Source organism: Erinaceus europaeus, chromosome 18 (genome assembly GCF_950295315.1).
Source record: "Erinaceus europaeus chromosome 18, mEriEur2.1, whole genome shotgun sequence".
In the NCBI taxonomy this organism is placed as follows: domain Eukaryota; kingdom Metazoa; phylum Chordata; class Mammalia; order Eulipotyphla; family Erinaceidae; genus Erinaceus; species Erinaceus europaeus.
Window position 1 is genome coordinate 22,334,458 of NC_080179.1, and position 25,797 is coordinate 22,360,254.

The 25,797-nt window shown below is 39.1% G+C and overlaps 1 protein-coding gene across 2 annotated transcripts in view; it reads right to left on the reverse strand.

Annotated features, from left to right (window-relative positions):
* Positions 1-1,643: 1,643 nt before the first annotated feature.
* The window catches only part of CERS6 (ceramide synthase 6), a 294,482-nt gene continuing 270,328 nt past the window's right edge, over positions 1,644-25,797 (reverse strand). Inside the window, exons 9-11 of one of the 2 annotated variants that reach the window (XM_007539314.3) lie at positions 12,210-12,366; positions 11,244-11,267; positions 1,644-8,174 (exon numbers count right to left, since the gene is read on the reverse strand). In XM_007539314.3, the coding sequence (XP_007539376.1) occupies positions 8,031-8,174; positions 11,244-11,267; positions 12,210-12,366 (325 nt within the window). In that variant the 3' untranslated portion in view covers positions 1,644-8,030. The remainder of the gene's footprint in view (positions 8,175-11,243; positions 11,268-12,209; positions 12,367-25,797) is intronic. The other variant, XM_007539315.3, reaches the window with a different exon arrangement.

Sequence of the window (25,797 nt, forward strand, 5' to 3'; positions counted from 1 at the left end):
GTGCAGGCACCAGCCTCAACAATAGCCCTAGTGACAAGAATAAAGATCAATGGAGCTAGAGGTTGCATACCCAGTAGAGCACATATGTACCATGTGGAAGGACCAGGGCTAGAGCCCCCACTTCCCACCTGCAGGGGAGATGCTTCAAGAGAGGTGAAGCAGAGAACAGGTGTCTTTCTATCCCCCCACCCCGTCTCAATTTCTCTCTGTCCTATCAAAGAAAATAGAAAGGAAAAAAAAAAAAAGGATAAAATCACCACTGGGAGCAGTGGATTCATAGTGCTGACACTGAACCCCAGAGATAACACTGGTGACAAAAATAGTAAATAAACAAGAAACAAATATAAAAGGAAGAAGAGAAAATATCTAAAAACTGTGAGGTGTAGATACAGAGACGGTGCTAGCCAAGCTCCTGTGTGACACAGAGACACAGGAACCTTTCATGTGTTAGGTTGTTTGTCGTAAGGCCCCTTTTCTGATTTGGAAAAAAATGATTTCCGGGAGTCGGGCAGTAGTGCAGTGGGTTAAGCGCACGTGGCACAAAGCACAAGGAATCCGCAAAAGGATCCTGGTTCAAGCCCCCGGCTCCGCACCTGCAGGGGTGTCACTTCACAGGCGGTGAAGCAGGTCTGCAGGTGTCTGTCTTTCTCTCCTCCTCTCTGTCGTCCCCTCCTCTCTCCATTTCTTTCTGTCCTATTCAACAACAACAACAATAGCAGTAACAACACCACTGATAAACAGCAAGGGCAACAAAAGGGAAAAAATGGCCTCCAGGAGCAGTGGATTAGTAGTGCAGGCACTGAGCCCAGCAATAACCCTGGAGGCAAAAAAAATCATTTCTGTCTAGTATATTTCAACTACTAGTTCTGTAGGTTATGCAATTCCCAGAATGAAGTACTGTATACAATTTAATTTAGGTATTATTTTGTTTTTAATTCTAGAAAAAATTATCACTCTGTTATGACCTGGTTAAATTAACATGTGAAGTGGCACATGACATGCTAAATAGTGACCAAGGTTCCATTACAGACCCTAAGGGATAGTGACAAGAGGCTCATTTCTCACAGGCCCCGAAGGTGGTGCATGACAAACCTGAAGAGGCCACAGGAGAAGGTCAAGATGGGGCTGCAGACAGTAACAGGACTGGGGCACATGCCTTTATCAGAGTCTGTGAGTGGAGTGCTTCAGGGTTTCTGGGATAAGGCTGGTAATACCCAAGGGGTCTTTTCCAAGGGGCAGGTAAGGAACACATAAGATGCTGAAACTACAAGTGCAAGAGAAGTACTATCAGGGACTGACATCTGCCCGTGACTTTGTGTTGTTGCTTAGGATGTGTGCTTGCACGAAGGGGCTACTGTCAGGTTAAGTTTCCTCGGGTGACTTGGACAAACAAAATGGATGCTGAAGTAGCAATAACATGGGTTAGTTAAAATCTTGACAAAATAACATACATTATATGTACAGGTATGTGTGTATGCATATATACATGTATATACTTTCTTAGCAATTATTGTATTGGGGTTTGAAGAGATCGGCAAGAAGCTAGTAGAATTATGATTCCCAAAATGAATCTTGTCCTAGAAGGCATGACATTATTTTCCATACAAGCTGTCTAGTGCATTCAGAAAAAGACACATACATGGTACTCTTAATACTTATCTTTATTATGAAATTGTTTCCAAAGTAAAAGCCTCATTATAATGATTGCTTCCGGAGATGAAGAATGGATAATCACATTTTCATATAAAAATCAGCAGAACACAATAACAATACACAGAATAATCCTAATTGGCTAACAGTATGCCATTCCATTTCTGACAGAGATGCTCAAGCACTGAATTATCTGAAGACAAGAAAAAGTTTTTTCACTGACCCTATTTCTCACTGCAAATTAAAATAAAACCCATATTTCAAAACTATCACCCCACTGAATGGAAACAAATGGCTCTGAAGGTAAATTATTGAGTGGGCAGAACTGACAAACACCGTGAGCTTGGAAGCTTGATGGAACTTTTAGCAATCAAATGTGGAGGATGTTTTATGCACGTAAATGAATGAATTTCTAGGTTAAAGTTCTAGAATTTTCACATAACTGTTCCTTTCTCAGAGTTATTTTCTCCTTGACAACTAGTCTTTTAAAACCCCTATTTTTTTTAAAGGGAATTCTGACAATGCCTGTTTTTAAAAACTACTGTAGATCAAACAAGAAAAGAAAAAATGAACTCTATGAAATCTAATTTTTCACTTAAGCCAGCAATAAAAGCTGCTGTTTCTTGGTTTCCAGGACATACAACATAAAACAAAGCAGGAAGCCTAGCTCTCCTGGCCTGTGTTCAGGAAAACAGGCTCATGTGGGCATAATTTTTTTTTTTTCAGAAAAAAAAAAGAATAAGACAAAGGAGAATGTGTAGATACACAGCTGATTCAAAGACTTTGGGAAACTGTTAGCAGAAAAGTCACAACATTCTAGCTTCCTTTTGTCAAGAGTTCCTGAAGGCTTAAAGGAATGTGAGTAAATGAGATAAGGTAGCTCTTAGGCTGAGGGTCCCTTTCCATCACCTAGGCAATCCTGAGAATGGCCTAGTCTTCTGGAGACACTATGTTATAATGCCATCTGTCTGCAGAGACTTTAAAAAAAATGCCTGTGATCTAATGAGATTTTAGCTTGTAGTCATTTATTTGGAAATGCATTCCTTTCAAAGACATCTGTAGGAAACACCTGGAAAAAAAACCACCAAGATTCTCCTTTGACTATCTGCAGATTTTATTTACAGTCACTTCTGATGTTTCATGTTAATATACTTTTCCCCATGAAAATGTACATCAGGGACATCCCCTAGGAGCATACTTTAGAGGACCCAACAGCAGAGAGGACTGGCCTTCTTAACATCTCCTAAATGCCCCTAGGGAAGGATATGGAACCAAGCACGCAATGCAAAACACAGAGCCCTTCTCTACTCTGTTACTCTAAGAACTCAAATGTAGCCATGAGCCAGTGTCAGTTACCATCAAGTAATTTGAGCACAGAACACTCAGATATTATAAAGAAAAATTTCAGTTAATTCTGGTCAACCATATCGTCCTAAAAAAAAAAAAAATCTTTCTGCAAGGAACTCTAGGGGAAGGGAGGCTTGGGAGATTTTCTCTTTCTGTATGTGGTTACTTAGAAATTGAAAGTGTCTTGTCATCACATTCTCATCAAATGATTGACCTGATATGATTTTTTTTTTAATTAGGATGTTGGAAACACCAGATATACAAAGCAGGAAACAGCCAAGGACAAAAGGAAAAAGAAAAAGGAATATAAAATCTTAAGATCTTAGTCTCAATACATAAAATGTAAACATTTAACCTTTAATTTCCAAAGGACTTCTTAAAATCTCTCTGGATCCAACTTTATTATATATACTGATAAAGAGAATTTTAAAATACTTTCTGGGGTATTCTGTATACTGTTTATATTTCAAAGTAAGAAATATATTCAAATTGTCAACTTTGGCATTAATAGTTCCAAGAAAGGGACAAAAAATAACTATCAAGGTAAACTCATAAACCATATTGGGAACACTCATGGTTATCAACAAATTTCCTACTGAAGAGCTCTTTTGCAAAGCCATAGGTTAGTTTAAGTGAAATCTCATTTTCACTTTGACCTAAATGAAAATACCAATTATTATTGAATAATACCAAGTGGAAGATACAGACCCTTGTTATCCAAGGTACAAGCACTCAGTGTGCCCAATTCAAACTCTACCAGTATTCAGAATGTCATGTTTGACAAGAATAGACATTGCCAAGTTCACACACTATCCTATTTTGGCTGAACTAATAACACTAAGGAATTACTTCTCTTACCCACTGCTTGCTTCCTTTGGAGAGCCTACTGATCTTTTTTTTTTTTTTTTTTTAATTTTATCAGCTGCCTGTTTTATTATCTTATGGTAACTCAGAACACCAACTGTCTAGTACTCTAGCAAGAGTTGGATGTTAGTAAAATCCTAGGGTAAAGTAGCAGTCATACACTTCCCTCTACCCCCAACAGATAGTAAAACCTAAAATGCTGAGAATTGTTACTTACTTAATCCTCCACATTTTTATCCACAAGATTGGAAATGGGAACTGTCTTTGGCCTGGATGTTGACCTTAGGTTCTCTGCCTAAGATTCTAACCATAGGTAGTGCTGAAGCTAAAAGGCTGAGTGAATATTACCACTCTCAGCTATCTGAGTAGCATAAATAGGAACTCAAAATGGAGGTGGGAAACTTCTACTGTCTATAGTGAATGATTTTTATGAAACTATGAGTAAAAGTGAGTCAATGTTATTTTGGTTTCATAATTTTGGGGGGGAAATATACATATACATACATAGATCACACATTTTCAAAAATCATTTTATTGACCCAAGACCAAATTCTACTTGGTTTTCTACTCCCCACCCCACCCCCAACTAATAGTTCTAGAAAATCAATAACATTAGAGAATAAAATTGTTACTTTTTTCTAGACTCCTCCCTACATATCCCCTTGTATCCTGGGAAGGTTTGAATATGACCAGGAGGAAGGAGACATCAACACAGGCTAAGTTAATTAATGGGGAACATCACTTTCACAAACCTACAGTTTAATTTACAAAATCCACCTCCAAAACTATGGCCCAGTATAGGAAGAAGACAAGATATCTCTTTTTTTTTCTTTTTCTTTCAGGATTATCAGGCCAATGGGATCACAATAGAGACATATTATTCTTTACCTTAACAAACTACAAACACCTTTTTGTAAAATGAAATAAAAACCTGTAGATACATAGATTTAAGTTAATGCAATTGATCAAAGATGCGGAGTCTTTACAGACCTGGAAAAACAAAACACTGCTTAGATAGCTTTTTGCTGAGGACAGATCATTGTACACAACTCTGTAAGCCTTTAATTTATAAGTCAATCTTTTGGAATTACTCTTTGGTACTAAAGAGTGCCAAATGACACAATACATTTGATATTCTGTTTTATTTCACATATTAAGAGGACTTGTTCTAAACACTAAAGTCAGATAAAATTCAGTGTTCTTTTCCATGATTTAGTTGACAAGGAAAGAAACTTTGACCTCAGTATTTTTTTTCAGCTATAACATGCTTACTCTAAGTTTCTACATATTTAAATTTTAGTAAATGTTTAGATGACTAGTAAGTGCCTTTGATGTCTTATGATATGTATTACAAACTTAAGCCATGCACAAAAGACAACTTTAGATAGGTTCCTTGCTTGTGAAATAAAATAATAATAAGGATTTCCAAGCAAAATCAATCATACTATTTTCTTTTCTTTTTTTTTCTTTCTTTTTAAAAAATATCTTTATTTATTGTATAGAGACCTCCAGAAATCAAGAGGGGAGAAAGGGAGAGAGACAGAGACATACCTGCATCCCTACTTCACCATTTATAAAGCTTTCCCCCTACAGGTGGGGACTGTAGGCTCGAACCCGGGGTCCTTGCGTATTGTAATATGTGTGCCACCACCTGACCTCTAATCACACTATTTTCTCAATGTACAAGCATATATTTCAAAGTCTCTTTCACTTTTATTATGGACTTATATGTGAAGTGTGTTATTTTTGAATAATGAAGGATAATTTAATTGGTTTTTTCTTTGTTTGGGAGCATTCTTTTAACTATTAACTGGCAGGATACAAAAGCTTTTTTTTTTCTCAACATCAAATTGAATGTGACTGGCTCTGAGTGGGACGTGCATACTTTATTTCTTCTGCTTTCATCTTCTTTTTCTTCTCCTTTTTTTGTCAGGCTGGGGTTAGGCTACACACTCCACCACTCCTGGTGGTTTTTTTTTTTTTCTTTCCTCCAGGGTTACTGGGGCTTGATGCCTGCACTACAAATCCACTACTCCTGGAGGCCATTTTTTCCCATTTTGTTGCCCTTATTGTTATTGTTACCACTGATGACGTTGGATAGGACAGAGAGAAATCGAGACAGGAGGGGAGATAGAGAGGGGGAAAGAAAGATAGATACCTGCAGACCTGCTTCACCACTTGTGAAGTAGACCTCTACCCCCCACCCCCGGCCTCACATGTGGGGAGCTGGGGGCTCGAACCAGGATCCTCACACCAGTCCTTGAGCTTTGTGCCACGTGCACTTAACCCAATGTGCTACTACCCAACCCCCCTTGGTGACCTTTTTATCGTTTTTTTTTTCTGATAGAGGCAGAGAAACAAAAACAGAGGAAAAGAGAAAGAGGTAGGGAGACAGAAATACCTACAGTACTGCTCTGTCAGTTGTGAAGCTCCCCCCCACACACACAGGTTGAGACCAGGGGCTTCAACCCAAGTCTCTGAGAATAATAATATATTCACTCTACTGGGTGCACCATCTCTTGGCCTCCTGCTGTTGTCTTTACAATGCTCGAATTTACATATTTATATCATTGCATTTTTACATTGGACTTTTCTTTCAGATGTTGGCTTTTTTGATGTATGAGCTAAATATTTGCAATATCCTTGTATTCACTCTCACTAAAAGCTGGAAGGGCTTATAATCTTTGGTTTCTGAGTATGTTTTTTCTTATCTATACATAAACAACACTGCCATGTAGAAGTGAGAATTCATTTTTTAGTCATATTCCTTATTGATAATATTGCCATTGTCCAATATAATTGTTGTTTTATTAAAAAAGTTCTGTTTGGAAAAAATAGCTGGGCACTGAACACACCCTCAGAGAAGCAACCAAAATGACTTAGAGGATAATACTGCTCAGTTCCTTGTAACAGGGAACTCATTCTGGGATATGTTTAAGGAGAAAAGACAAAGGGTGAAACAGTTTCTCTCCCATTGACTTGGCTTTGCTTAGAAAAACAGAAACATCAAGCTCAAATACTAGATAGGATGCCTTCTTGAGGACTGTTTGCAATAAAGTGATTTGTACTGAGGAGTAACCCTTGTTATCTCTTGAAAGGCCTCTTTTTTCTATCCCAATAATCTGACGTTAACAGTGTGCTAATTATGGGTACAATGATAGGTCTGGTTGAAATCAGCTCCTCTCTTGGTGGTACTCTCGGATCACAGGACACATTCGAATATTAGATTATCTACTACATGATCTTAAGTATATACTCCACTTCACAACCAAAGTACTGACCTCATAGTAGAGAATTACAAAAATACATATTCTGCAACCTACAAAGTTAACATCCACATCCACATTCATTAAAGAAATCTTGACTGTGTGCACAAAAATTGAAGTATAAAGCAAAGTCGTTTATAAGAAAACAATTCAAAAGAACCCACCAATTAGTATTTTCTTTCTTGCAATTTTCTTTTCTTTTCTTTTAAACCAGAGTACCACTCAGCCCTGGCCTTAAAGTGGTGCTGGGGATTGAACTTGTGACCAGAGAGCCTCAGGCTCAAGAGATTTTAATGGTCACTATGCTACCTCCAGCTCTTTCATTTGACTATGAAAAATAAATAACTGGAACACATAGCTCATCCTGTTTAAGTTTTATATGAGGAGGAGGGTTACCGAGGCTGAGTAGACAGTTTCAAAATGGACACTGTGACAGTAGAAAGTAAACCTGTTTGGAGTTGTATGATAATCTTGCCTTGGGTTTTGTCTGCTCTTGGTGATAAGTCAAGCTGATGCTCCTAGCAGCCTGGGTTACAGCAATACATGTGGGACGCAGCAGATGAAGCATCTCCCTCACTGCTATGAACTCAGAGAGGAAAATAAGTAAGAAAACCCTCTTTTGTCTGCAGATTTACAAACACAATATAAATAATATTCTAAGATGGTACAAATGCAAATACTGTTCCCTCGTGTCAATTACATACAGCATGCCTACATATAGAGAATGGTAATTCTTCTTCATTCATAGACAGGATACATGGCAGTGCACTATTCAAAATGCTTTGAGAATCCTAACTTTTGTTTCTGGTGCTGATATAGTATGAAAAGAACTGCACTTCGACTTATTAAATACTTCCAAAGAACAGACAGTTCACTTTGTTTGGGATTTGTAGTTTGGAGTGATCAATCATCCATGGAGCAAGGGCCGGTCAGGAGATAGCCATTGGTCCCATTGGTGGTGGTTGCAGTGTGGGGGCTCTTCTCTGGGGATTCTGAATCCTCCTCATCTGAACTAGACTCAATATCACTTCGTTCATCCTTGGACACCTGGGAAATATGAGAGAGTTAGTATAACCAGCCACTCAGGAATTACTGCAGTACTGCATGCTCAGAAGCACATACAATCATACAAGGAAGGGGAAGGACCCCAATCAAAAGATCCCACAATCAAAACTGATAAGAACATTGCTAAAGTCATAGAACGATCATCTTCAGTGGGAAGATGGAATTTGGGCAACAGTAGCATTGACCAAGGAATGGAAGTAGTTCTGGCATCTTGGGGAGCAGACATACTGACCTTTCTAAGGCATTTTTCAATCCCCAACATATGCCAGACCACACATCTTATTCTTCTGAGCTGAGTGGCATATTTTGCTACTAGAACAGCATGATAGGAAAGTGGCACAAATGAATCAGTTTATCCTCTGATGATCAGATTCTCCTTAGTTTTTTAAAGTTGGCTCTCAACACTGATGGAGGTATTCACTAGCTCTGATCAGTAAGTCATCATTTTTATTCAGCAGTGTAATACACTGCTTTATGATTCAATTACTTCTCTCTCTTTCAATCTGATAAAACAAAGGTAGAGACTTTGTCTTTTTAAAAAAATATTTATTATTGGATAGAGACAGAGAAATTGAGAAGGAGAGAGAGATAGAGAGGGAGAGAGACAGAGAGACAGACACCTGCAGCCCTGCTTCACCACTCATGAAGCTTTCCCTCTGCAGGTGGGGGCCAGGGACTTGAACCTGGGTCCTTGTGCACTGTAATGTGTACGCTTAATCAGGTACGCCACTGCTTATGCCCAAGGCAGAAACTTTGTGTTACAGACTACATCATGACTGGTGACAACAGGAGACATTTTGGGAATCTGATGAGTGGGGTCTAGTTTAAAAAATATTTCCCAAGAAAGTCTCACTGGAACAGCAGGAATGATCTCCCCTCATTTCAGGGTTCTTCAGTCATCCCTATGGTCCTCCTGAATCAGGTGGATTGAGAAACAAGGCACCAAGATATGAATCTATACATTACCAAGAAGAACCTTTGAAAAAGTTCCACTGTTTAGCAAGGACATAATTGAGAGGGGAGTTAAGGACATACTAGTCTACTTTTGAAAATTAGTAATCTGAACCTCCTGCTTTGTAAGTCTCAATTACAGCAAGCATTTCCTCCAGGAGGCTCTTTTTGCATTTGGGCACTCTGTACTTCTCTTCTTTTTTAGTAGTTTTTAAAAAATGTTTACTTATTTATTCCCTTCTGTTGCCCTTGTTGTTTTATTGTTGTAGTTTTTATTGATGTTGTTGTTGCATAGGACAGAGAGAAATGGAGAGAGGAGGGGAAGACAGAGAGGAGGAGAGAAAGATAGACACCTGCAGACCTGCTTCACCGCCTGTGAAGCGACTCCCCTGCAGGTGGGGAGCCGGGGCTCAAACCGGGATCCTTCCGCCGGTCCTTGCTCTTTGCACCACGTGCGCTTGACCCTCTGCGCTACCACCCCACTCTCTGTACTTATTTTCTAAGTGGGGTGACAACAGAGATCAGGTAAACCCAGCTTCATAGAAAGTGTCCTAGTCTAGTCTCCCATGAGCTGGGCAATAGGTAAAGTCTCCTTTGAGGTATAGTAAGATTACATGCGTGCTTTCCTCATACTTATTCTCTGTTACTGCTAACTCCTCACTGAGAACCAGGGAATCCATTGCTCCCTCAGCTTGAAATGTCACCTTTAATGAGAGGATGTGGGTTGGGGGTAGATAGCATAATGGTTATGCAAAGATATGGTCATGCCTAAAACCCCAAAGCCCCAGGTTCAGTCCCCTGCACCACCATAAGCCGGAGCTGATCTCTAGTGATGACGATCATGATGATGATGACAGTGAGAGAATGCTATTTTTTTCTCAAGGTGAAATGGACAGGAACTAGTAAAAACTACTGCTTCATTCTAACTGCTGATTAATAGATAAATATGAAAATGAACTTTATTCCAATGTCCTCTGAGATGAGACAGAACTCACAAAGATCACCCCCAAGCAGATTTAAGTACTAAAACAACAAAACAACTGAACTATAATAAGTAATCTTAAAAAATCATGAATCACAAAATATCATATAGTAAAGTTCTGCTGTATTTAAAAATCCATTAGATGCACAATAAGCTGTTAGTAGGAAAGAGAACTAAATCATAGAGCTTATTAATCAACATTTGCAAGCTTAACATCATTATTTTAAATTGCATTTAGGGAAAAAAATCTATACTCATGTTACCTTCAAAGACAAGGGCAATTTAGAACATCTCAAAATAGCCCACTGGAAAAGAGTCCACAAGTCATGGCCAACATGAATCTTACTACTCTCGGTGAGCAGCAGTGGTAGTCAAGATATTGTGAAGTCTGGGATCAGAAATGAATATTGTGACTGTCTCTTTGTAAAACTTTAGGAGTAAGTCGGAGAGAACAACACGTTAGGCAGCAATGCAATAAAGACACAAACAATTAAAGTGCAGTGTCCTTGTATCTTCTGTTGTTACCATACACAGAATTGCATGGATAGATTTAATTTGAATCTAAGGAGTATATAGTCTTTAATAGAAGTACATGTTCATTTTAAATAGTGAGAGGCCACAGAAGGAAAAAAAAAACAACTTTTCTTTTAAGCATCTGATCAAACTCTTCTGGCATTATACCAGAGCTATGCAGAGAACTGGCAGCGTAGTATGTGATTAGAAGTCCTGCATCTCCCCAGGGGTAGGGGCTGTTTCTGAGGATGAGCTGAACAAGGGTTAGACTGAGGTCTTATTTCTGGACCTCGTTGATCGTCTTCTCAGTTTAGTTCTACTTCTCTCATTTCATTAATTTCTATTTTTTTCTTTAGTCAATGTTTTTAAACACCAGTGAACAAATTTCTCTCCTTCCTGCGTTAAGCAGAATGCAAAGTTTCACCCAAGGGTGCTCATTCACTTAGCTGCCCTAGTGTCCTTTGCAGTTGGGGGAAGCCCCAGCTAGAGCTTGGTCAGTGTTGACAGGTTAGAGAGAGAACAATAGGTTTAGAAAGAAAAGCCTGTGGGTGCCTCTCCAACAGGCTAAAGTGGGAGCCAGGACAAGGTTAGAGAGAAAAACTTACATGTAAAGGGTTCCATTTCCCAGCCTTCCAGGGTGGCAAAAGGACAAGAAGAAACAATAAAAGTAATAAAACATCACAGTCAATGATCCCCCAAAAGTCACTATTCTACACAGAAAAGGTAAGGCTCTAGAAGCTTTATCTGAATTAGCCTCAAGGATTCATTTTATTATTTTTATTTTCCACTTTTGTTGCCCTTGTTGTTTATCACTGTTGTTATTATTGTTGCTGGATAGGAAAGAGAGAAATCCAGAGAGGAGGGGAAGAAATCAAGAGAGAAAAGGGGAAGACAGAGGTGGGGAGAGAACTCTCTCCCCACCTCTGTCTTCCCCTCCACTCTCAATTTCTCTTTCAGACCTTCAGACCTGCTTCACCACTTGTGAAGCGACCCCCCCCCTGCAGGTGGGGAGCCAGGGGCTTGAACTGGGATCCTTAGGTTCTTGCGCTTCACACCACGTGCGCTTAACCTGCTGCACTACCGCCCCCCCCACCATGGTTTCATTTTTAATGGAAAAGATTTAACTAAATTTTATTGGAAAAGTCGTAAGTAGGAACCATGAATCATAAAAGGAAAGAATTACTAAAGTATTGTTCAGCATAAGTGTAATCAGAGAGTAAGTAGGGGGAGGCAGAGAGAGGGGCAGAAAGGTCACAACTACCCTTAAATACCACAAATACCCTTAAATATCAAAGTATAAATACAGATCATGGAAACTGTCGTCAGCAAGAGAACGCTGAAGCTTTAAAAAAGCAGATCATTTCATTGGCAAAATGCTGAAAGACGACTTCAGAAAATGAACTCAACTGTAGGCAGTGACAACTTGTTCATGATTCAAAGAAACTACCCTAAATTTCAAAGAAATACTACATCAATTTTTGTAAGAGCAGAGATATCAAATAGTATTTTTTTTTTTTTTTTAGAAAAGCCAAAACCCAAAATTTTCTGAGAAGGGTTAGTTTTTACCTTACCTTGCCTTTTGAAAGAGCTTTGCAGGCTATTTTTGCAATGAAGTAAGACCAGTAGCAGTTCATGCCTTGTATTATAAACAGCAGTAGGTTAAGGATCCACCAGGAAGGGTAAGGCCCAATGATCTCCCAACTTTCAAACAGTGTGCTATTTAAAATCCTAGGGAAAGGGAGAAAATAATTATTGAAAACAATTTTCACCAGAAGAATGCCAGTTTGTAGAGAAATGCAATCAGTAATAACCTTTAACAACAGTGGCAAATCTGCTTTGGAATTTTCTTTTTGCCTTTTTAAGTAAGTGCAAAGAATAAATGTGAGTAAGTAAGTATAAGGTGTACAATTCTATAACACTGCAAGAAAATTAAGATTAATTCATTCCAGAAATATCAGTTAAATGTGAATCATTCGTCTAGCACAATGGAAGTTCGAATATGCTTCACAAAGCAACTTCTGGAGAGTTCTTAATTTTGCAAACCTTCTGGAAGAAAAATAAAATCTGACAATTGAGGAATAACAATGTGAAATGACGCGCTGGGGTGAGAACTGGAAGGATTAAGAAAATTATCTGAAAATAATGAATGTATTTAGGTTTAAAAGCATGTACAGGAGGTAGGCAAAAGCACTTGGAACTAAGTGCCTCTACACGTGATCTATCATCACGTGTATTGGATTGGAGCAGTCACCTGGATCAGGGGGTGAGGAATGATTTTAGTACGTTGTTTCAGTTACTGCTGTGTTTACTCATAAGCCTTGGAAGGTTGACTTAAGTCTTTGAGACTCCTGCTATTGCCACAGAGAAGCATGGCATTGACATAACTTTGGAATATGGTAATTTCCTTACTTCCACTGTGACACTGGCTTGGAGATCTAAGGGTGTTGATGAGACATCTTTGCATTCCCACCATCTGCCACTGCAGTGCTTCGATGGGACTCTACACAAGAGATTAGATGGATAGTTCTTAGTGACTACGGGGGAGAGATAGAAAGCTCTTTATTTTTCAATACAAACCACTCATATAAGACAACTTTACAGGTAATTTCTCAATAGAAGGAAAAAGGCAGTGAGCACTTTTGAAGATGTTGAGAAAGTTCCTAGTTTAACAACTTGTTCTGCTTTATACCTTAACTCTTTTTCAGCCACCAGGTTCCAGATGATACCATGACGCTAACCTGACTTCACTGGGCAGATGACCCCACCAATGTGTCCTGGAAACCCACCTTCCCAGATCCCTGCCCCACTAGGGAAAGGGAAAGACAGGCTGGGAGTATGGATCAGCCTGTCAATGCTCATGTTCAGCGGGGAAGCAATTACAGAGGCCAGACTTTTCCACCTTCTGCATCCCACAATGATCCGGGGTCTGTACTCCCTGAGGGATAAAGAATAGGAAAGCTTTCAAGGAAGGGGATGGGATAGGAAGTTCTGGTGGCAGGAACTGTGTGGAATTGTGCCCCTATTACCCTATAAGAGGTCTTGTCAATATTTCCACTTTATAAGTAAATTTAAAAAATGTTTTTAAAAAGAAAGTGCCTAGTGAAAACACCAGAAAAGTCCCAGTACTTGGAATTAAAGTAAAGCAGAAGGGGGAATGAGAACAAGGCAGGAACAAGATCTACTTTCACATCCTTAATTTCAACAATCACATTTATATACAAGGAAAAGGTCAACAGGACTTTTTCAACCCTATCACAACAGTTGTTTCTAAAGGAAGAGTGCACTATAAACAGAGACATGGAACTTATGACAATCAGTTGTATAACATGAAATTTGACAATTCATTTAAACTAATTATGCCATTATCTAGTAATAGTCATTCTGGTAGGCAGGGATTATTACTGGGAAATTTATTAATGTAACACAGTTTTACAGGCTAGAGTATAGAAGGCCAAAGCAAAGTTCAAGTCTATAGTAGCAAGGGAGGATCCACATGCTTTACACTTTTTTCTATTTCTGACATCTTGTAGGACTCCTAGAAGTAAAACACTCAGAAGCTATGTTGGTTGAAGGTGGGCAAGATAGCTCACTCGCTAGTGCTCTTGCTGTGTCTTAAGAATGACCAGGTTTAAGCTTGACCCCACTGCACTGAAAGAAGCTTGGGTGCTGCAGTTTCTTTTTCTCTAGCTCTGTCTCTGTCTTTCTGACTGAAAAAGTTGACACAGAGTGGTATAATCTCAGCAATGAGAAACACACGCACACATACACACACACACACACACACACGCACACACAGAGCCATGTTGTGTACTTCCTTCTTCAGCAATCAATAAATAGGTATGCCCATAAAATTGTTCAGAAATAAAAATAATTCTATTTTAGAATGAATTTTGCTTGACAAAATTTGACATTCAGAGAGAATTTTGCTTCATTTGAACAGAAAGTGGCCCTGTAGAAATAGTAACAATCACTGCATTATGTTATTTATCATACACTGAATTTTTGCTGGATTATAGGTTTCAAGCCTTCTTGATTTGCTTGGCTTAACTTGGACACAGTATCATGAGGTTGCTGGTGACATGCCATTCACATTAATTTCTGAAATAGTGCATCAGAATTTACCCTTTTGCCATTACAGTCATGATACCTCTGAGATGATGCTCAAAAGTAATGAATTTTTAAAAATTGACTTGGATGCCTGAAGAGATGTTTGGGAAAAATACAATCAGTGCACAAATAAATAGAGTTTACAGTTAGAAACATGGTAAAACAAAAAACAGTGTATTTTCACTTTAATACACTGGGGAGAGGTATGATTATGCCAACTAGACTTTGACAAATAATCAACTAGAAATTGGGACTTTGCCTAGTCACAGACTATTTCTAAGGAAGAAAGTGTCCTATTAAAAGGATGATTGTAGGATTTTGACCTTTATCCGAGATTAAGATTAGGAGTATTTTAATGATGCCACTACAAATCTATAGTAACAGAATTTTGAACACGGCCATCTTGAGGGAAGGCTGATACAAGGGAGTACGGAAGGTACTTGGGGTGCTGGGAATGTTCCATATCTCTATGTGAGCGCACTATGTACATGAGCATTCTCTTAATGTGCAATGAAGAGGCATAATGTAGATGTGGTTTGTACTGTCTATGTGAATGATACCTTGGTAGTATAAAATGGACCAGAGAACTAGCTCAGTTATTACAGCATCACATCTGCATACCCGAGGTTCCAGTTAGATCCACGGTGCTGCATGTACCAGGCTGACATTTTAGGGCCAGGGATACAATATACTCATTATGCAAAATATTTTCATGCCCGAGGATTCAAAGACCCAGTCTCAAGCCCCAGAACCACCTATAAAACAGACGTGAGCAGCTGGTCTCACTGTATTTTAGCTGGTCTTCTGTAACTCACTCTTACCTAAAATAGTTTTTTTAAACTATTTTAAAAAGTACCGTGTGGGTCAAACATTGCCCATTTGAAATCTCTGGCCTATAGAGTTAATTATATAACTGTAAAAAAAAAAAAGGATTATGCTCCTTCCTCCAAATACTAGTCTGTTTGTAGCATCAAAGCTAGTGCTGCTCAAATGAAGTGATGGGAGGTTTGAAGGCACGAGATCATCTTCCTTTTTCTTAAAACTAGGAACACTCTACCACTAGATGGCGCATAACACATATACAAAATATGTAAAATAGGTCTATATTTTGCCAGTCTTTGTCCTTCCCAGAAGTAAAACCTATGATCTTCACATTACACCCTTTCTTTTGGGACTCTGGTCAAATAATGAAATTCACAGACTCCAGGCAGAACTTTTCCCTTCCTGCATGATTCTCCAAAGAAATGAGTGTCTGAAGGGCAAAGCTGAGCTTCGTACAGTTCATGGATGAAATGCAAGTACTCTGGCCACCACCCCAAGGTTAGCCTTGCTGGGTTATTTTTTAATGGGGACTTAATGAATTATAAGGATTTAATCAGACTATGCCCTCTGGTTACTTTCACTCATAATTGTCTTCTAAGGATTCTTCATCTTAAATTTGATAATCATGAGAAAATTACACAGCCTATGTCTGTGGAAGAAGAGCACAAACATTCATGCCGAGAAGCTTGCAACATTCTAGTTATAAGCACAGAGTTTATTTTAACATAAAATTTAAGGCCTTATTCATTGACACTCAAAGCACTAATGTGGCATCTGCTTCCTGTAAGGCCTAGAATTCAGGAGGTCCTGTGTTGCCATAGGGCACAATGTGAAAAGACCTCATTCAGGACACCTGTAATGCACGTTCATTTCCTTGACTTCTATCATGATCGACCACGAAAAGTTACATTTATTATTTTAATATGCAAAGTTTGATGACCTTTTTAAAAAGCTCTCTATATCTTCCAGTGATTTGGAGAAAGGACCACAAGCGGCGGCTGAAATGTGAAAAATGACAGAGGGCCAGGTGACCTGACCGTGGAAATGAATTACAGGGGGAAGCGTACACACTTTCCTGTACCCCTTCTCACGTCTACTTAGGCAAGGTGCTCTGTTTAAGTCTTGGGTTTTTGTGTTTCTGATAAAAACTACAATAGTTATTATACCGTGTGATCCAGGAGGTGGCGCAGTGGCTAAGGCACTAGACTCTCAAGCATGAGGTCCTGAGTTCAATCCTGGCGGCACATGTACCAGAGTGATGTCTGGTTCTTTCTCTCTCTCCTATCTTTCTCATTAATAAATAAATAAAAAGAATAGTTATTATACCCTTGCGAAGTATCCAAACAAAGTCAAGATTGCTTTTCCAGAGAGTCAGAGTCAGGACTTTACTTTGAAGAACACTGAATGCTGTCAGAGAAAGTGCAGCAACAAGTCAAAAATTGCTGTGTTCAGAATTAAGAAATTCTTTATTTCTATGCTTCTGAATGGCCTAGACTTTGATTCCCTAGTTAGACCTCAGTATATTTCATGGTGTCTGTTTCTCTAGTATAATTTCCATGTGGCCAACACAAAACATAATTGAAAACTAAACTCTATTTAGAGATCACTAGTAGCCTACTGGTATTATTTTGATCACTTAATCTGAAAGAAAAAGCATGCAAAATTTACCTAGACAGAAATCACACTCACTATCTCTTGGAAAAAAAAATAGAAAAGAGAGAGAAGGATCTGGTAGTTAATTCACTCTTATGAGCAACCCTCTGTGTTTGCTCTAGGCCTTAAAAAAAAAGTAATCTTGCTAAAATGCTGGGTTGAGTAGTCAAGGCTGCTACAAGGTTGAAACGTAGGCAATTTTCTTTTAACAAGATGGCCCCATTCACGGTTCATATTTTTCCACAACACTGTGGCTTGTCATCAAGTTCTCTTTTTAGGAGGATGGTTTCTGGGTAGCTCGCAGCCTGAGTGCCTAATTATACTGAATGGATTTTCTAAACTCTGCATCCAACACAGAAGTAATTTTCTGTCTCCAAGAGGAAGCTAAACTTGATCATAAATGAATCCTCTATCTTTCATTTAGTCATGATTGCATCACTTCTTATTGTTATGCAAGATAAGACATGAAGTTAACACATTTATTCTTATTTTTAGGAACTAGCCTGGCCAAACTTAGCAATTGGTCTCTTATGTGAAAGAAAATTATTTTCTCAATGGGACAAGGGTTTCCCTTGAAAAATTAATTTTTATTTTCTTTTACTTCTTCCTTCTCCTTCCTCCTCCTCCTCCTCCTCTTCTTCTCTGGCTTATGGTGGTAGTGTGACTGAACCTGGGACTTTGGAGTCTCAGGCATGAGAGTCTCTTTGCATAACCATTATGGTATCACCCCCACCCTTAGTTCTTATTTCCTTTGTGCTCCATTTGTTATCCGTTTGTGCATATTCCCTGTTCTACCACTGTTCACCGATGTTTCTGACATCCCAGTAGGCAATGTGTAGGCCCAATGTGTCTCAGAATGTATCCTGATTCCAACATGCATGTCCTCCAGCCTCAGTCTAACTCTGAGGCCTGCATGTCCCTAAACCAAGCTTTTTTCCGGTAACTGGTCATTACTTAATTATTAGGTGTTAAGCTTTGTGCTAAATTATAGTCACTGCTGTACTTAGTCCTTACGAGACTTATAGGTGACATATTTCAACTGTGTGCCAGGAACAAGGCTTAATTGTAGGAAGTAAACCCTCTGGTATGAAAAAAAATTTTTGAAGGAGATACTATTATGCTTGTTTTACAAATGAAGAAAGCCAGAGTATCTAAACAATATTCAAAAGGTCAGCTCTAGTAAATATGTGAATCTACTGTCCGCAGGTTTGGGACCCTCAGGAATCACTACCACTGAAATTTACTCTCTACCCAGCTCCTCCAGATCTTCCTTAATTCTTTACTCTTGGTCCACACAGAGAGCCCGTGGGAAATTGTGAGACCGAGGTCGAGCATGGTGTGGACCACTCTCAGGGATCACTCGCAAGTGCCTGGAAGTACAGTCGCCTGTCAGTCTGCACCACTGGGGGGGGGGGGGGGTTTGAGCCTGGGGACCTGACTAACAGGTTTCAGTACCCCTGTCAGTCTCTCCCTTACACAAAGACCCCCCTCCCCCCTCTGTGCTAGCTGTGCTAGTTTCACTTCCTCATTCCCCAAACTAGCTAGACCACTTACAGGAAAGACCCTCACCATTTCTCTACCCCCTGCTGTCTTGACTATATATCTATATATATATGAATAAGCTGCTTCCCCCTACCACTCTTTAAAACTCTGCTCTGCTGCACAATAAATGTACTATTCCCTGCAACAGTATCCTGAATCATCTGTGACTCCTGGCCACAGCTTTCCAGAGAAAGAGCTCAGCGCACTCACCCCTGCTGCCCTCAGTCTGGACCTCTTCGGCCTCCACCTTTGGTGAGCAACAGAGTGGGTTAGCCTAGCCGACTAGGTCTGACCGAGGAGAGGGTCTACGAAGGATCCCAACATGAGCCCAGCCATTACCATACTAGAGAAAGTACACAAGCATGTGTTCTCTTTGGTTTGTGACTCCATGTTCTTCCTATGGCCTTTTTTATTTTTTATCACATGGGCTTCTAACATTGGTTTCTGGTAGTCATTTCAGGACCTTCCTGCTTAAGTACTCCATTTGGACTTAGGTAGCCACATAGGCTATCTTCTCCAATCCTTACATCCCCATGGCCACAACTGAACATCACGTTTCTCACTACTGTCTGATGATGTATGTGAAATATTGAAGACATAAAACCAGGACTGGAGAGGTGGTTCAGTAGTAGAGCTTCCACTTCACATATGTGTAACTTTGAGTTTGATCTCTAATGCTATCTGGGGACAGCAATAAAAACTCTATGGATGGCAAAGTGTGGCTTTGTGTGTCTTTCTCTCATCTCTAAAAAATATTTAAAAAAATCAAATTATGCATGCCTTTTGGTCCTTTAAAACCAAGACTTCTCACTAAGCACACATGCATCACAGATGCTACTACAAATTCATGCTAAATTCCTGGACAGGTGACTTCACTATGTGTCCTGGAACCTCACCTACCGATAGCCCTACCCACTAAGGAAAGACAAAAACATGCTGGAGGTATGGATCAACCAGCCAATGCCCATATCCAGAGGAGAAGCAATTACAGAGCCAGACTTTTTTTTTTCTTTACCTTATGCACCCCATAAAGAATTTTGGTCCATATTCCCAGAGGGGTAAATGTTAAGGGAAGATAACCAGAGGACTCTAAACACAAATTCCATCAGGGCTCAGAGAGAGAAAATGAGAAAAAAAAAAATAAAAGTAGGTGTTACTTAGAAAGGAAGAGAAGGCAGGGCCATAGGGAAAAAAGGGCAAACGTATATAAATGTAGATAAATAGTTACAGAAATAATAGTTAACCCATATCTGGGATCTTGAGAGAACTACTGAAGTTCCCAATGAAGGGAATAGGGACACAGAACTCTGGTGATGGGAATATACCCCTGTTATCTTATAATTGTGTAAATCAATATTAAATCACTAATAAGTTGTTTTTTTTTTTTTTTTTAAGTGAGGAGGGAGGATGAAGAGAGGGTTATCAGAGTGTTGAGGGAAGGAGAAAATAGTCTCTTACTTCCACATAGCTTGCATTAAACTGCTCCTCTTTTGTTTTTAATTTAAGAAAGGATTAAGTAACAAAACCATAGGGTAGGAGGGGTACAATTCCACACAATTCCCACCACCCAATCTCCATATCCCACCCCCTCCCCTGATAGCTTTCCCATTCTCTATCCCTCTGGGAGCATGGACCCAGGGTCATTGTGGGTTGTGGAAGGTAGAAGGTCTGGCTTCTGTAATTGCTTCCCCGCTGAACATGGGCTTTGACTGGTCGGTCCATACTCCCAGTCTGCCTCTCTCTTTCCCTAGTAGGGTGGGTCCCTGGGGAAGCGGAGCTCCTCTTTTTTTTTTTTTTAAATTTTTTATTTATAAAAAAGGAAACATTGACTAAACCATAGGATAAGAGGGGTACAACTCCACACAATTCCCACCACTTTTAACTCAGTGTGGGGACATTATTTGGCACGTGGCTTTTCTAAACATCTAATAAATCCTACTGTACTGAATTCTGACCTTGTCTCTGGGACAAGGTTCCTGTTTTCTTTTCCACCTCCTGTGGGCTTTATTTAAATATTTTTTTGGAACTCAATCTTCAACGCTAACTTAGAGAAAGGTCCCTGAATAAAACTGAAAGTTCTGACACAAAAAGAAAGAGAATCACAAGTCTGCAGTCTTGAGGGACACTGCACATTATTTTGGCTAGCTAGTTGACAAGAGAAATATAGTAAATATGTCTTTCACAAAGATTTGTCTCCCTAGAGTAAGAGTTGGTAAAGCTCAACTGTAAGATTCTGAAAGTCAAGGTAAACATGTGAGCCAAACTAAAATCAAACAACCATCCTAGGAGAGTTAATGCGGAGATTTTTATGATAAGAAAAAAAGGCTTTTATAGGCTTCAATAGTTTGAAAAAAAATGTGAAACTATATGCACTGAATAATAAAGCAATTGATCAACAAAACCATTTATAATCATAGCAGTTTGGTTAAAAAGGAATTGGTCTTTTAACTACTGGAATAATTTTTGTAGAATATAATAAACATGCTTAGGAGTGTGGGTGGAAAAGGAGCTTATTTGTTAAATAACTGACAGTTCTGAGTACTATGTTTGAACTAAATGTTAAAACAGCTAGATTATAGGCTCAGTTCTTCCTTTCACTATCTCTATGAGGTTATCTGTTTTTCTCCCAAAGCTAATATATATCATTTAGAAAAAAGGAGGCTTTATATAATGTGATTATTAAGAAGTTCTTAAACTTTGAAATAGCCTTACAGACTTACATATTTTTTATAAGTAATACAAGTTTACTTTTCTGATAATTTTATCCACTTACAAGACAGTCTATGTATCAATATTTTCTATATAAGAAGCCGTATTTGTTGTTCTAAATTAAATAACCACATAACTAATTCAAAGGAGAGGGAAGGTTTTGTTCTCTTTGCATCCAGAAATATGAGGAGAAGCAAACAAGAAAGTAGACAATAAGGAAAAAAGTATAACATTTTACTTTAAAGAAGGAATTAATGAAGCATACAAGACTTCGAGTAAGTGTGAATTTTATGAAAGCAAATGTCTGCATAATCCTGGCTAAACTAAAATAGTAAACTGGGTCTAACCTTTCAGGAGCACAGCATTTTAACTAAGACCACAGGTGGATACAAGGGTATCTGTTTGTTTCCAGAGCACTGCTAAATTCCAGCTTCTGGTGGAATAGTGATCAAACGGGGGATTTTGATTCAGGCATGGGGGATATTTTGCATAACCACTGTGCTAGCTCACTAGTAACTTTCCGGTTTAGGTTGTTGCAGCTGCCAGCTATATGCTATGTTCCTTCTTGCATGTTGTGAGTAGCCACTGCAATACAATCAAGTAGTTAGGGAGAAATATATCTGGCTGTGACTTGCTGGTGTGGGGGATCTGAATAGGGACCAAGAAGACAGAAAAGTCTCAGAAACAAAAGAAGAAAGATAAAGAACCTTTGATGGGGTTTACAGTTAACAAAATTTATATACTTTCCACATATTTGGGAGCTACTTTCTTCCCTGATCCAGCTTTCTAGTCTTTTTTCCCACTATGATACCATTTCCCTCAGACAATACCTGTGTCCACCTGCATATTAGCTGTCAGGCTCAGGCAACAACTAGTAATGTCATGGGACCTTTGGAATAGACCTAAAATAGACCTGCTAGCTTTTTCCAAAATGGAGACCCCAAATCTTCATCTGCAATCTTCTTGCCTTTAGGTTCTTGATTAATCAACAATTTGTTCTGCTTTATATCTTTTTTTTAATATTTATTTTTTCCCTTTTGTTGCCCTTGTTTTATTGTTGTGGTTATTATTGTTGTTGTTGTTGTTGGATACGACAGAGAGAAATGGAGAGAGGGAGGGGAAGACAGAGAGGAGGAGAGAAAGATAGACACCTGCAGACCTGCTTCACCGCCTGTGAAGCGACTCCCCTGCAGGTGGGGAGCCGGGGTTCGAACCGGGATCCTTATGCCGGTCTTTGTGCTTTGCGCCACCTGCGCTTAGCCCGCTGTACTACAGCCCGACTCCCTCTGCTTTATATCTTAACTCTTTTTCAGCCACCAGGTTCCAGATGATAACATGATGCCAACCTGACTTCCCTAGGCAGATGACCCCACCATGTGTCCTGGAACCCCACCTTCCCAGATCCTTGCTCCGCTAGGGAAAGAGAGAGACAGGCTGGGAGTATGTACCAAACTGCCAGCACCCATGTTCAATGGGGAAGCAATTACAAAAGCCAGACCTCCCACCTTCTGCACTCCATAATGACCGTGGGTCCATATTCCCAGAGGGATAAAGAGTAGGAAAGTTGTCAGGGAAGGGGATGGGATATGGAGTTCTGGTGGTGGGAATTCTGTGGAATTGTACCCCTCTTATCCTATAGTCTTGCCAGTATTTCCATTTTTAAATAAAAATTAAAAAAAGAAATTCTGAGAAGCATAGCTTCATTTTTTGATTTTTAAAGATTTACGTTATTTCATATGAGATAAAGAGTTTAAATGAGGCAAAAAGCTAGAGTACCACTCTAGAGTATTTGGTGCAGGGGGCTTCTGAGGCTGTGATGCCCCTATATGATGCTGAGGATTAAAGTCAGGGTTTGTCCATGGTAATCTGTGTGCTCATCTAGGAGAGTTAGCGATCTTGTGTTTCTCTGGTTTTCAGCTATTTCTCTTTAAGTGATGAACATGCTGAGATTTCTGGAGTCTGTATTTATCACATGTAATATGACAGGCAAGATTATTCAAAATCAATGTGTAACTGGAATAGTGCTTTTAATATATAGCACATTCTCCTTAAATGGTAGCTTTCAGAAACATGTTTTCTCCACTTTTTTAAGAACTTTTTTTCAGGTAGAGAGACAGTAAGAGAGAAATGGAGTGTGTGTGTGTGGGGGGAGAAACCACAACACAGGTAGGTTTTAAGAAACCTCTCCCAATCCATATCAAATAATATTGCATCCGCCGATCACAACCTAACCAACGCAACGACTGCCATCTCAACATGCTTCACTTCAGACTGTGTCCAGAGACTTCACATGAGGAATGACAACCCTTCAGCTTCATTACTCGGGTGAGACCTATCCTTTCATAGTACACTCTAATTTCATCTCAGGTGGTTCACTTTCTAACAAAGTCCCAAAACCTAGATATACACCAGTTTCTGTGAGAGAGAGCGTATCTTCACACGTATCTATAAACTACTGCAAAATATATACCTGAAAGCAGAAGTACACTAGAGTTTGCAGTGAGTACCTCCCTAACACTTCCTCTCCACTGTTCCAAGCTTTGGGTCCATGATTGCTCAACAATTTGTTTGGCTTCGTATGTTAACTCTCTTTTCAGTCACCAGGTTCCAGATGTCATCAGGATACTGGCCAGGCTTCCCTGGATTGAAGACCCCACCAATGTGTCCTGGAGCTCTGCTTCCCCAGAGACCCACCCTACTAGGGAAAGAGAGAGGCAGACTGGGAGTATGGACCAACCAGTCAACGCCCATGTTCAGCGGGGAAGCAATTACAGAAGCCAGACCTTCTACTTTCTGCAACCCACAATGTCCCTGGGTCCATGCTCCCAGAGGGATGGAAAATGGGAAAGCTATCAAGGGAGGGGGTGGGATATGGAGATTGGGTGGTGGGAATTATGTGGAGTTGTACCCCTCCTACCTTATGGTTTTGTTAATTAATCCTTTCTTAAATAAAAAAATTAAAAAAATTTAAACACTAAAAAAAAAAAGAAAACTATAGATGAATATCCCTGATGGACATAGTTTTCTAAGATATTGAACCAAATATTAACAAACTGTTTACAACAATACATTAAAATTTATACATCATAACCTCATGACCAAATGAGATCTACCCCACTGGTGTAAGATTGTTCGCCATATAAAAGTTCATCCATAAATATAACACACCATATCAACATCGGGAAAAAGCAAAAGCCACCATGATAATTTCAAAAAGTTCAGAGAAAGCATTTATAGAATATACATTACCCATTGATGATCAAAATATTGGGAAAAAGAAAGGTGATTGATGGAACTTTTCTCAATCTAGTCAAGTCTCTGTATCCATAGCCAACATCATACTTAGTGAAACGCTTTAAGCTTTTCTTCTGAGATCAGGTACAGAACAGTGACAACTATTGTCACTGCTATTTAATGTAGACTTAGAAGTTCTAGCCATAGCAATTTGAGAACAGAAAGGAACAAAAGATTGGAAGCAAAGAAACTAAGATATCATTTGCAGATGATATGAAATCTGCCACTTAAGGAAAATTTGTTATATATTAAAAAGCACTCTTCCAATTAGACACTGATTTTGAATAATCTTGCCTGTCATATTACATGTGATAAATACAGACTCCAAAAATCTCATGCAAGTTCCTCACTTAAAAGAGAAATAGATATGATATGATATGATATATGATATACAAAGACAATTGAAGAGAATCCATCAGAAAATTCATGAAATAGGCAATGTGGTAAGGTAGCAGGCTACAAAATACACACACACACACACACACACACACACACACACACACACACACACAATCAGTGGTATTCCTCTATTTTGTTCTACTCCTCTAACTTAAACCAACCCTTCTAAAGACAGAGCAGTGTTTCCTCATGGCTGTTTACTTAATGAAAATATTTCCGTTTAGATTTGGTCAACATCATCACGATTCCTAAAATATGTTACAAGCTCTTGATGTTTACAATATCTGAGCAGATTCTATAAAGGTGTATGTTCCTGTTGGTTATCAAAAAAGTGACTCTAAAATTCCAGCTAGTAGTAGTCCACTGTCTCTTCACTTTGCTGTAGGTTGCCCTTCCACCATCATGACAAATATAAACATGGACAATGAGCTGATATCTCACTGGCTTAGTTTTCATACTGGGGTAACACTGACCCTAAGTAGTGTGAGGACATAGGACAAACTTAGCTAAGATACTGATATCAATGAAAGTTAGTCCACCTAGAAATCCTGTAAGGATTCAAGGGTAATCGTAATCATTCTCTGGCTTGAAATCTTAGGCCAACCATTGTTAAGCAGAACAAAATTTTACTGG